The sequence below is a fragment of the Stomoxys calcitrans genome, chromosome 5 (assembly GCF_963082655.1).
Source record: "Stomoxys calcitrans chromosome 5, idStoCalc2.1, whole genome shotgun sequence".
Classification (NCBI taxonomy): domain Eukaryota; kingdom Metazoa; phylum Arthropoda; class Insecta; order Diptera; family Muscidae; genus Stomoxys; species Stomoxys calcitrans.
The window spans coordinates 93,173,874-93,187,318 of record NC_081556.1 but is presented as its reverse complement, the minus strand read 5'-3'; the positions used below and the strand labels follow the sequence as shown (position 1 = coordinate 93,187,318).

General features: G+C 39.4%; 1 protein-coding gene across 2 annotated transcripts; it reads left to right on the top strand.

Annotated features, from left to right (window-relative positions):
- The first annotated feature begins 712 nt into the window (after positions 1 to 712).
- LOC106091521 (CSC1-like protein 1) lies at positions 713 to 12,919 on the top strand. 2 transcript variants are annotated; one of them, XM_013258058.2, is made up of 3 exons: positions 713 to 884; positions 9,794 to 10,865; positions 10,933 to 12,919. In XM_013258058.2, the coding sequence occupies exons 2-3, from the start codon at positions 9,891 to 9,893 to the stop codon at positions 12,364 to 12,366; spliced, it is 2,409 nt and encodes an 802-aa protein (XP_013113512.1). In that variant the 5' UTR covers positions 713 to 884; positions 9,794 to 9,890; the 3' UTR covers positions 12,367 to 12,919. The 2 variants fall into 2 exon arrangements, with proteins under 2 accessions (XP_013113512.1, XP_013113514.1); XM_013258060.2 differs by lacking the exon at positions 713 to 884 and adding an exon at positions 1,098 to 1,163.
- Positions 12,920 to 13,445: the final 526 nt, after the last annotated feature.

Sequence of the window (13,445 nt, the reverse complement as noted above, 5' to 3'; positions counted from 1 at the left end):
ACTGTGAAGCCATGGTGAAACAATTAAAGATGATCTCATTTGTACAACAACCACAAATCATATGGTGCAATTCGCCATCTTACCCATGACATATTTACCAGCTAGTGTACCGTAAACAGCTGAGTACAATTTTTTTTCGCGAAGTGCACTATTTGTCAACGAGTTTTGGTTGTGTGTGTATTATAGTTAAGAACGATAACACACACAAACAACGAAAAATCACGCGCACTAGTTCCATACACAAGTCAGAGTTGCACTAATCACTGATTTTGACAGATAGTGCACTAAATATTTTGTTGTTGGGCAACTGCCACTACCTTTAAATGAATATATCTTGATCTTACCATCAAGCTGATCAACGTTTTGCCAACACAGGTAAGGAAATTAGTGTGCTTGTTTGCATACATGAGCAGAGAATATGCGAGAAAGAAGATAACAACAAAGAGAATCGAAACAAAAATCTGACATCTTAATACTGTCAAACCTGGCCGGCTGTCAACAGCTACTCGCGTGGGACCACCTTATTAAATCCGCCTTGCTGTGAGGCAATCTTTTCAGCTATTCGAATCCAAAATCGATTATTCGATTTTTTATTCAGTGCAAAACGACTTCAACCTTTTATTCAGTGAAAGTCGACTTCGACTTTTCGACGTTTTTACACAAATTGTCTATTAATCGACTTTGGGATCCCTAGTCGAAAGTTAGCGCCGTCGTTACGTAGATTAGTGTGTTGTTTTTATTAGACTCCAACAAAAACACACAACCTCGGTCTATTTATTTATAATGTTGTTGCTAAAATAAAAAGATATTAGAAAAAGTTGCAAAGTAGTAATTAAGCGTCAATTTACAACAATTTTTTAGAAAAAAATATAAGAAAACATAAGGTAAAAAGATAAAAGTTTAAATATAAATCTCATGTCATCTATGAAACGTATAAAGTTAACATCATCAAATGAAAAAAACAGCGATTGTTTGGTTGCTCGGCAGAGAAGGGGGCAAGCAATTTGAGTGGTGGTGATTGGATTGTGAAACAAATAGAAGTGATATTGCAAAAAAAAAAAAAAACAGAAAACAATTTTTTTAAACAAATTATTAATTGCGTGGCATTTTTCACACTCTGGTAGAGTTAGCTTTATACGGAGAGTAAATTACTTTTGCAGAAGGTAATTGAACGACAATTCTATTTGGAAAGTGAAGTTGAGGGTTTTCTTTGAAATTCTACACCAAAAAGCTGGCAATCTCTGCGGTTGGAATAGATTCTTAGCCAAGATACAACAAGATTGTTAACGATAAGTTGCTGTTATTTAAAGTTGGTTACGAATGTGTGTTTGTGTGTGTGCATGTTGTTTGCCGTATGCTTTGATATGCTGCAACAGAGGAGTCCCCAATGGTCATGCATTGATTTTACTCATTTCCTTATAGCATGGCATGGGGGTTGAGGTTTATACAAGGGCCCAATAGCAGCATACTCCCAGTACATTTAACTGTGAACCTACGTTTTAACGGCCAGAGCTAAGTGGTGTCTGACTGCAAAAGCTCCCCTTCTATCCCCCATGCAACGAAGAAACTCATATTTAGTCTTTACTTGATGTCTTGGCCATTTGTTTAAATACTACACTTCTGTTTTGTTCGTTGTTTATTTAATCGTCTTGGTGGTTAACTTGTGTTTAAGAGATATACTCGTATAATGAATAAAACCAGTCTGTCTATACGTCTCCCCAGCCTTCTCTATTAGATGATTCATCTTTTTGGCCTTTTTCTGCGTTTGTTGTTTGTTCGAACGAACGAACGAACGTATGATTTTGCTTTCTTTCAATGTGGCAAAAAGAAAATCGCGTTTGCTTTTCCGTTTCCATGATGTTGTTGTTGTTGTTTTAACATATTGTCCGTTACGGTTAGTGAATGTTAGTTTGGTTGCATTAATAATCGTTGGTGTTGTGTGTGAGTTTTTATACTGGTCTACGATCCGCTTGTGTCATGTGTCTGAGAGGGCTCTTCTTTCTTTTCCATTGTTCATCAATTTAATGCCGTTTTTTGTTATGCCAAAATTAACAATTTTGAAATAATAATTTCTTTTATCATTTAATTGTTGTTTTGTTGGTGTGTGGGGTATTAGGAGGCGTTAAGATAATTGGTGTATTCATACGTTGTGTAGCTAGTTATGTACACATTACCTACCGCAGTAGTTTGGAAGTACATCATGATGTATTTAAATCACAACATTTCTACCCTATATGTCTATGAAGGGACACATTTTATAAATTTTTGACGCATTAAGCTATTTTTAGATATCGCTACACCTCAGAAAGATGGGGACTTTTACTAAGAATTTTTTTGGGTGATATAGCAGCAATATCCGTCAGGAATACATTGAAACACCCATTCCCGGTTCTATCAAATATATTCCTTTATGTACAACTGCTTGTATACATATAGGTGAACATCTCCAAAATCTGAGACAATTTGCGATAGCTCGTGTGTTCGGATCCCACCAAAACATGTGGTTGTTGTTGTTGTCGTAGAAACCACATTATGAATGGCAGTAGCGATCCTCGCCAAGCTCCATAGATGAGCAAGCCCATTCCGCGGGGAACATTAGGGCCATTGGTTATTTAAATACGCCAATAATTCGCCTTATCAAATTATGCTTTTTACTCAGTCAGTATTTAAGCAAGAGCCGGTGACAACTTTTCTCGCGATGACATCGAACAGCACACAATTCCTAGACATTCCCTGCCGCGCTTTGGTTGTTGTTGTTGTAGCAGTTTATTGTGTACTATCTTTCGTCTGCTTGATTCTGTTGAGTGTCAAGACCCAGGAACTCCGCGACTAAGATGGGGTGCGTCCACAGGGATCTGGGTCTGAGTCGAGTGGGTCTGGCCGGGCAGTTAAACAGGTGACGTGTATCGTGCGGTCCCTGGTTACAATCGGGACATACATCCGACTCGCTCGTCTGCGAGTACCACTGCTTGCGCCGGGAAATTGGGTCGCACTTGCGGTATTCGACCGGCTGGTATAAAGCGAGCGGCTGCTGCGTTGATGATGTCTCGGAATTTCCTCTCGGCCACAAGCACATCAGAGGGGGGTGGCAGTTCATTGAAGCGGCGATTGGTATACTCTTTGAAGCCAGTCCAATTGGCCTTCTTGTAATTGATGAACGTCCGGCGCTCAGAGGTTATGAAGTCGGGTGGTCGGTCGATGGTGAGGATTATGGGGAGGTGGTCTGACCCCAAAGAGATGACGGCTTGCCAGGATACGTCACTCAGGAGATCAGGGGATGCGATTGAGATGTCTGGCGAGCTGCTGCACCTCCTCGTAATCCTAGTGGGGGCATCCTCATTCACCGTGCAAAACGTGGAGCTATCTATCTGCTCTGCCAAAGCTATGCCACGCTGGTCGTTACTTAGGGGAGAATGCCATGACGAGTGATGTGCATTAAAATCCTGTTTGAAATTTCAGCGAAATCGGGTAATAAATAAAGCTTTTATTGGATTCAGGTACTTTAACGGCAGATCGGTCTATATGGTAGCTGTATCTAAATATATTCCGATCTGAACCATATTTGGGACCTATATTAGGAGGCCTAAAACTACTCACTGTTTCAAATTTCAGCGAAATCGGTTAAATAATAAAGCTTTTATGGGCTTCCGACCCTTTATCGGCAGATCGGTCTATATGGCAGCTATATCTAAATATAGTTCGATCTGAAGCATATTTATGTTCGATGTTGAGAGGCCTAAAACTACTCACTGTTTCAAATTTCAGCGAAATTGGTGAGAAAATAAAGCTTTTATGGGCTTCAAACCCTTTATAGGCAGATCGGTCTATATGGCAGCTGTATCTAAATATATTCCGATTTGAACCATATTTGGGTCCTATGTTAGGAGGCCTAAAACTACTCACTGTTTGAAATTTCAGCGAAATCGGTTAAATAATAAAGCTTTTATGGGCTTCAGACCCTTTATCGGGATATCTGTCAATATGGCAGTTATATCTAAATATAGTCCGATCTGAACCATATTTTGGTAGGATGTTGGTAGGCTTAAAATAACGCACTGTTTAAAATTTCAGCGAAATTGGGAAATAAATAAAGCTTTTATGGGCTTCAGACCCTTTATAGGCAGATCGGTCTATAAGGCAGCTATATCTAAATATAGTCCGATCTGAATCATATTTGGGTCAGATGTCGGGAAAACTACTTACAGTTTTAAATTTCATCAAAATCGGATGAAAAATTAAGATTTTATGAGCATTTAACCCTTTATCGGAAAATCGGTTAGCAGTTATATCCATATATGGTCCGATTTGGCCCGTTCAATAACTTTACCGTCGTGCATCAAAAAGACGTATCTGTGCCAAATTTCAGTTCAATATATCAATTTTTGAAGTCTGTAGATTGTGATGTTACGGTGGTGGGTATAAAAAGATAATAGAGAGAGAGCGGTTTATATGGGAACTAAATCAGGTTACACACCGATTTGGTCCGTACTTGGCACAGTTGTGGATGTCATAGCACAAAACTGTGTAGTGATGTAGAGTGATTACAACAGACGGACGGAAAGACACACAGACAACGTTAAATCGTCTTATAATTTTACGACGATCTGAAACATATATACTTTGTAGGGTCGGAAATTGATATTTCGATGTGTTGCAAACGGAATGACTAAATGAATATTTCCCCTATCCTACGGTGGTGGGTATAAAAAGATGTCTAAATCAGTCTAGACATGGTCTACTACCTAACCAAACTTAGCAAGTCGAGTTCTATGTACCGTATTGAGTCGATAAAATCCTTTGTCGGCCAGGGGTTACCGCAATTTTTAGTTCCTTCAAGAATCACATCCCGAAGTGCCTGCAATTGTCGACTTTGGCGTTTAAGTCGTTGAACTATATGACTCCTAGGATATCTAGCACGAGGCAAGAGGGTCCCCAGCCATTGTAATTCCCGACAGGATAATGATGTAAATGTTGTAATTAAACAGCTATGGTTTAAGTGGCAATATAAACGAGATTGTAGACTGAATGAGTCTAAAGGAAATGATGCGTAGTGACAAATGCAGATGGCGTAGTTGTCACGGTTGCAATGTCCCACATGAGAATTGCACACGAATTAAAGATGTGGTCTTTATACGCCATTGCGTGCAGCATAGACCCTTCTATCATGATTACGCTGAATTCGATTCGTCGACTCAATTTGTCATCTGTTTACAGGTCATAAATGCTTAGTTTCGCCACTCTTAAGTATCCATCTGAAGTTGCTGTTGTTGTCATAGCCACATACATATATCCTCGTCAAGCTTCGTGGGAGAGCAAGCTTTTTCCGATCCATAAGACCGATGGACTCGAAAAAATTATGGCCGTTATTTATTAAAACTTACCAACAACTCGCCTTGTCATATCACTCGGTATTTAAGCAAGAGCCAGTGCCGCCGACTTGCAAGATGCATGTCCCGAATGTGATCAGGGACCACACGACACACGCCACCTGTTTTACTGCCCAGCCAGACCCACTCGACCCGGATCCCTTGTACGCACCCCATCTTAGTCGCAGAATTCTTGGATCTGGACATTCCGCAGAATCAAGCGGACAAAAGATAGAACACACAGACTGCTAAAACAACAACAACTAATTATTTAAGCAGGAGCCGGTGCCGCCCTGCCTTTTACTGAGACACTCCACTCGATACCGCTAATTAACCTCGATCGCATTTACAGCTACTCCGTATTCGGAGGATCCTACCATCCGCAAACTGTAAACACGATAAACATCGCACAAATAGGAACTCAGACCAACCCGTGCTCATAATCATTCTGCGCCGGGTGCGATTTTTTTTTTTTTTTTTTTGTGGCCCAGGCTTATGAACCCATTTATTATGACATTTAAGATTTATCTATTCAAATATGTAATCAAAGCCACTTGGCCCACTTAAAAATTAAAATTTTAACGTACAAAGAGAACATGACTGCTCCCAAATAATAATAATAAAAAGCAAGTTAGAGCGTGCTAAGTTCGGCCCGGCCGAATCTTATGTACACTCCACCATAGATCGCATTTTTCGAGTTCTTTGCGCGGTATCTCTTTTTGGGCAAACAAAGAATAATGGATAAGAATTGTTATACTTTTGGAAGTATATAAAGTTATAGTCCGATTCAGACCAGTTGAAGACCATAGTAGAAGTCATTGGATAATATTTCAGTCTATTCGGATAAAAATTGCGTCTTGTAAGGGCGCAAGATGCATAATCGTGCATCGATTTATATGGAAGCTGTATCAGGCTATAGATCGATTCCGACCATATTGTTGAAGGTTATGTGAGAAGCAGTTGTACAAATTTCAACCAAATCGAATAAGTATTGCGCTTTCCAGAGGCTTAAGAATTCAAGATCCCAGATTGGTTTATTTGTCAGCTATATCAGGTTATGTACCGATTTAAACCATATTTAGCACAGTTTTTGGAGTTCATAACAAAACACTTTTTACGTGCCAAATATGATCTGAATCAGTCAATAACCTGTTATATCTCCCGTATAAACCGATCTCCCGATTTTATTTATTGAACCCCTATAGGGCGCAATACTTATCCGATTTGGTTGAAGTTTTGCACAATGGCCTACACCAACAGCCAAGCCAAATATAGCCCGAATCGGTTCATGTTGTTGTTGTAGCAGTGTGTTGTACACAGAGGCGGAAGGACTTTATCGGGTCAATCCGGTACGTACAACCGGCTGCCATGGGATATTAACCGAATCGGTTCATTATCTGATGTAGCCCCAATAGCATAACAGTTATTATCCACTATTCCTTGTTTGCCTACCAAGAGATGCCGAGCAAAGAACTTAACAAATGCGATCCATGGTTGAGGTTTAATAAAATTCGGCCCGGCCTGCTTTTACTTTATAGTTGGAGTTGGATGGTATTGACCGAGACAACGTTTACTTTTAACAAGATGGCGTTACGTGCCACACCATCAGTGAAACCATTGCTCTTTTACGGGAAAAGTTTCCGGGTCGTGTTATCTCTGGAAGAAATCATAACAAATGGCCACCGAGAGGTTGCAATTTAACACCTTGCGATTTCTTTGCTTGGGGCCCTGTGAAAAATAATGTGTAAGCCGAAAGCCCAGCGTCGATTTAACATCAAATTCTCATAAAATGGATATGGTGCTGTAAGCGTGATCGTGGTGGCCATTTGTCATGCCTTCCTCTTTGTTATGAAATAAACGTCCGATCATTCTGCTCAAAAAAATACCATTTTTCTTTGAATACCATGAAAACAAATATTATTGGAAAGCCCTTATCAGAGCAGATTATTTCGTTATATTTTCTTATGTTCACACAAAACTCTATAACCGCAAAATAAATTCAGCTATGTGCTATGTATGTGGGCACATGTGCTGTTCTACCATGATAAAGGGAAAGAGTCATATTGTCATTTATATCTAAAAACCACTCGAAACCTTAAACATTCACAGTTTTGTACAAAGATAACAACTGCATTACTCTTCCATTTTGATAATCAAATAATTTTGTTTGTAATAGATTTGTAATAAATCATTTCCATTCTCATTAAACGCACGTTCACCGTACCAAATGGCATGATGAGCGTACAAGTAAATAAAAATCAAAGCAGTTTCCAAAAGTGTTATTCGACCTAATTTGATAAAACTCAAAAACACCACCATAGAATAAAAGTAGTTTAACAAAAAAAATATACATATATGAATAAATTCATGCAAAACAAGTAAAAGCATGCAAAGTTCGGCCGGGCCGAATCTTATATACCCTCCACCATAGATCGCATTTGTCGAGTGCTTTTCCCGATATCTCTTTTTAGGCAAATAACGGATAAAAGAAAAGAATTGCTATAATATTGGAACTATATCAAGTTATGGTCCGATTTGGACCGTAAATGATTTGATTATTGTAGAGCGTATTCCAATTCCAATTCCAGCCAATTCGAGTAAGAATTGCGCCCTTAAGGGGCTCAAGAAGTAAAATAGAGAGCTCGGTTTATATGGGAGCTGTATCGGGTTATAGACCGATTCGTTCAATATTTAACACGTATGTTGAAGGTCATGGGAGAAGCCGTTGTACAAAATGTCAACCAAATCGGATAATAATTACGCCCTCTGGAGGCTCAAGAAGTCAAGATCTCAGATGGGTTCATAAGAATTGCGCCCTTAAGGGGCTCAAGAAGTAAAATAGAGAGCTCGGTTTATATGGGAGCTGTATCGGGTTATAGACCGGTTCGGTCAATATATAACACGTATGTTGAAGGTCATGGGAGAAGCCGTTTTACAAAATGTCAACCAAATCGGATAATAATTACGCCCTCTGGAGGCTCAAGAAGTCAAGATCTCAGATGGGTTCATATGGCAGCTATATCGATTTGAACCATATTTGGCACAGTTATTAAAAGTCATAAAAAACACGTCATGCGAAATTTCAGCCTCATCGGATAAAAATTGCGCCCTCTAGTGGCTCAAGAAGTCAAGATTCAAAATCGGTTTATATGGCAGCTATATCAGGTTATGGACCGATTTAGACCATACTTAGCACAGTTTTTTGAAGTCATACCAAAATACGTCGTGCAAAATTTCAGCCAAATCGGATAGAAGCTGCGCCCTCTAGACGCTCAAGAAGTCAAGGCCCCAGATAGGCTTATATGGAAGCTATATCAGGTTATGAACCGATTTCAACCAAACTCAGCACATTTGTTGGAAGTCATAATAAAACACCTCATGCAAAATTTCAGCGAAATCGGATAAGAATTGTGCCCTCTAGTGGCTCAAGATGTCAAGATTCAAGATCGGTTTATATGGCAGCTATATCAAAACATAGACCGATATAGCCCATTTACAATCACAACCGACCTACACTTATAAGAAGTATTTGTGCAAAAATTCAAGCGGCTAACTTTACTACTTGAAAAGTTAACGTGCTTTCGAAAGACAGACGGACATGGCTAGATCGACTTAAAATGTCATGACGATCAAGAATATATAAACTTTTTGGGGTCTAAGACAAATATTTCGAGGAGTTACAAACAGAATGACGAAATAAGTATACCCCCTATCCTATGGTGGAGGGTATCAAAATAAATTGCATTATTTCAATACAAGGGCATTGTGCAATGCAAAACAAACCATTTTTTTTTTATTCGCTCACCCGCTCTTCTATTGAAGCGATATAATTGCATGGTCTTATTACAGACAGAATTGTCGTCATTGATTGCCGGTCTGGTCTAGAGGAGTTTAGAAAGAAAAAAATGACACCAAACCGAGTATCAGAACGCATTACAGCGTTATTCTTATCATTAACCCATAGCCAGCGTGGCCGCGCTGTTGCGTAGGTAAACAATTAGAATGTTTGTTTCGCACTTCTAGTCATTGACATGAATGGAAAATTTCCTTGTACTTGTAAACTGAGCTCTCGGAATGATTATATTAGGTTGCCCAAAAAATAATTGCGGATTTTTCATATAGTCGGCGTTGACAAATTTTTTCACAGCTTGTGACTCTGTAATTGCATTCTTTCTTCTGTCAGTTATCAGCTGTTACTTCCAGCTTGCTTTAGAAAAAAAGTATTTGATTAAAATTCATTCTAAGTTTTATTAAAAATGCATTTACTTTCTTTTAAAAAATCCGCAATTACTTTTTGGGCAACCCAATAGTTCTTGTATGGGGGTTTGTAGGCTTTGGAAAATGAATTCCAACCAAATATGAGGTCAGTGGTTGGCCAAAAATTTATTTGTAATTTTGTGTTTTTTTTTTATTTTCTCTTCCTTCAGAGTTTGTGCATCGCAGATTTTTAACTCAGGAAGTTGAGTTGAGCAGTCGACAATTTTTTTTTTATATCGGCCACCTTAACAAATAAAAAAATTAAAAATGGATTCATTTTTTAATTTTCGCGATTTCGATGATGGCTCCACCTACAATTGTGCGGTTGCTAATAAAACAACCGTTATTACGAATGCCTACAATGGCATACCCGAGACACTTATACTGAACGTATCGGCCTGGGCTTTGCTGATAATCCTCTTTACAGTGTTGCGTCATCATGCCGGCGATTATGGACGCCTGGCTTTAGTTAACAGCGATGGAAATCGTAAACGTTGGACCGAAGTGTTCTACTCAAGGGGTACAAGTATGATGGAACACCCACATACCTCGAGAAATAGTGCCGGAAACCATCATGATGGTGCTTCTTCACCCATCAGTCCAAATGGCCTGGACGAGCCGCGTGGTAGTATAACCTCAAATACAGCAGATTCAACACCCCTATCGCCCATACAATACGATCAGGGTATGTTTTCATGGATATTGATAACACTGAAGCTGCGAAAGGAACAAGTTCTGTTGCACACCGGGCCAGATGCCGTCTATTATTTGTCCTTTCAAAAACACCTCATGCTGGTCATGGCCATTGTCACTGCAGTATCATTGGTTATAATTTTGCCGGTGAATTTCCTCAACGGTCCTCCCAACAACATCAACGATGTACACTCGTTTGCCCGTACAACCATGTCGAATATAACACCCGACTCATCCTGGTTGTGGGTTCATGTGATTGTCGCCATTGTCTATGTGCCTTTAATTGTGCTCATCATGCGTCGTTCATCGGGCCGCAATGCGTTTAAAAAGGCCGCCACTCGCACCATTATGATAACGAATATATCGACAAATGATCGTAACAAGACTGTGGTACGCAACTACATACAGGAATTGTTTCCGGATGTAAGCATAGAAGATGTTCAGATAGCCTACAACATTACCAAGTTGTATGGACGAAATGCGGAATATGAACGTGTAGCGGATGCTAGAATTTACTGTGAACATCATAGGGACAAGGACAGCTTAATGGTGAGTATAGTCTTTAGATGGGCATATGTTTACGTATAGTTAATATCCTTATTTCCTTTTGCTTAAGGTTCGTCCTCAAACTTGTTCCTGCAAAACCGAGAATGCCTATGAATATTATCAGCGTGAAGAACGCATGCTAAGCGGTGATGTTTGCCGCCTAAAAGCTGCAGCGCTCAATGAGCCCCTGGGCATAGCTTTTCTTACCGTTTCCACAGTCCAGGAGGCCCAAAACATTGTGGCCCACTTCACTCCGGGCACCTATCGACAATGGCATCTGGCATTTGCCCCCTCCCCCAATGACTTGTTTTGGGAAAATCTTAGTGTAAGCCGCACCCATTGGATGCTGAAATGGATCACCGTAAATGTTGCATTGTTTGTGATATTGTTCTTTCTAACCACCCCAGCCATGATAGTGAATCTTTTGAACAGTGTGGCCTTAGCAAGAGATAAAATCTACACGCTCTCACCTTTGGTTTCGGAATTCTTGCCCACCCTTATGCTTTGGGTGCTCAGTATACTGATGCCGGTCATTGTGGCTTTCTCGGACAAATGGATGGGCCATTTTACCAAATCGAAACAGAACTACTCCATCATGACCAAATGTTTTGGCTATTTGCTGTTCATGATCCTGATACTACCCTCATTGGGATTGACATCAGCCGAAGCCCTACTCGAGTGGTCGGTTAGCAATGAAACTCTGCGTTGGGAATGTTTCTTTGTACCCGATCGTGGTTCGTTCTATGTCAATTACATCATAACCGCTGGCTTTATTGGTACCTCATTGGAATTGCTGCGTTTTCCAGAGTTAATAGTCTACATGTACATGTTGATAACGGCAAAGTCGAAAGCAGAAACACCCTACATACGAAAATCTATACTACTGGAGTTTCCATTTGGCACCCACTATGCCTGGTCCACGCTGGTATTCACCATCTCCATAGTGTACAGTGTTTTCTGTCCACTTATTATGCCCTTTGCCATGGTCTATGTGTGCTTTAAGCACTTTGTCGATCGTCACAATCTCTATTTTGCCTATGGACCCTCAAATATGATCTCAAGGAATGGCGGTAAGATTCACTCAACGGCTGTCACCATGACCAAATTTTCGGTGGTTATTTTATTGCTCATCATGGCTATGATATCGGCCGTACGAGGCTCGGGTATGGCCAGAGCAATTATTCTAAGTATAGCCTTAATCATAACACTGACCTTGTTCACATTTATGTCACCCATCAAACGGTGCACACAGGCTCGAAGGCCCAGCATTGTGGAAATGGCCGGGCCCACCCCTATATATGTGCCGGATGTTCTAAAGCCACGAACTTCACACAATTCCACACCTCTGGGACCGAATTCATATAATGGTTCGGGCACCACTATTCAGGCGGCCAGCAATTCTGCAGCTGGCGTTGGGGCTGGTGGATTCGGCGATTATGGCTCAGATTCAGTATCCGATTTCGATATAAGTTCTCAGTGTAGTGCCAATAATGTAGATGCTTAGGCGTCAACCGCATAGAAAGGGAAAAAGGCAAACAACGATACAATCTAAGGACCAGTAAACAAGAGAAGACAGCAAAGAAATTATTCTGTGATTCGGAAATGTGATGATTGATGCTAAATTATATTCTTCTACAATTTCATATGATTTTTGTATGCATGGCCTTTTAAGGCCGTGTTCAAAGCCCAAAGGGTATTAATCACTGGAAACAATATGCTAATTATTCCAGATCATAATGGATCATAATTTTTACCATGCATGGTAAGAAGTAGGCTCAATACCAAATTCTGGTAATTATTGTATATAGTTCCATGAAAAATACTTTCTCAATTGTATATTTAAAGTGTTTTTCACTTTTTGTTATATAAATTTTTGAAAAGTGTATCTGCATAAGTTTAGGAAGTCGGACAGTTGTGGTTTTGAATTTCTGCTTTGGAAAAAATTTGAAAAGTTCATAAAAAGTTCCAATAATATTCTAAAAGTATTAAATAATAAAAAAAATTCGTATCACACTGAGTTTTCATAAAAAATATAAACATGTGTTAAAACTGTTATACAAATTGTTTTAATTAAAAAGCCTTTGCCGCTAACCTAGTTTCGATGTAATGTTAATACTGCACTCCAAAAATATGCAAAAAATGCTCATGAAAGCAGAGACCTTTTAGATAAGATAACCAATGGTGTACTCATTGGTTATAGGATTGAAAAATGTGTTTACAAAGAATTCTATTTTAAAATTTGAGTTGAAAAATAGCATTGCCGGAGTGTAGCCAGTTTCAATCTTGAAACCAAGTTTTCTTAGTCACATTTTTATAAAGACCATAAAAAATTACCTTTTGTTCGTTTGTCTTACTACCACAATCTGCCTTTAAGAGTATTTAAAAACTATCTATAAGACAGTCAATCTCAATTCCACTGTGGCCTTGAAACAGATATGACGGACTTCAATAGAATACCAATTAAGTTTATGATCAAATAAGGAAATCACATAATCGTCTATCGAGTCTTGGTGTGGTAAGATTATCAGTAAATATTGGGTTGCCCAAAAAGTAATTGCGGATTTTTCATATAGTCGGCATTGG

Bases quoted from the DNA above. Each gene is read 5' to 3' on its own strand.
- LOC106091521 (XM_013258058.2), top strand. From the start codon at position 9,891: ATGGATTCATTTTTTAATTTTCGCGATTTCGATGATGGCTCCACCTAC. The intron at 10,866-10,932 runs GTGAGTATAGTC...CTTTTGCTTAAG, and splicing joins GGGACAAGGACAGCTTAATG to GTTCGTCCTCAAACTTGTTC.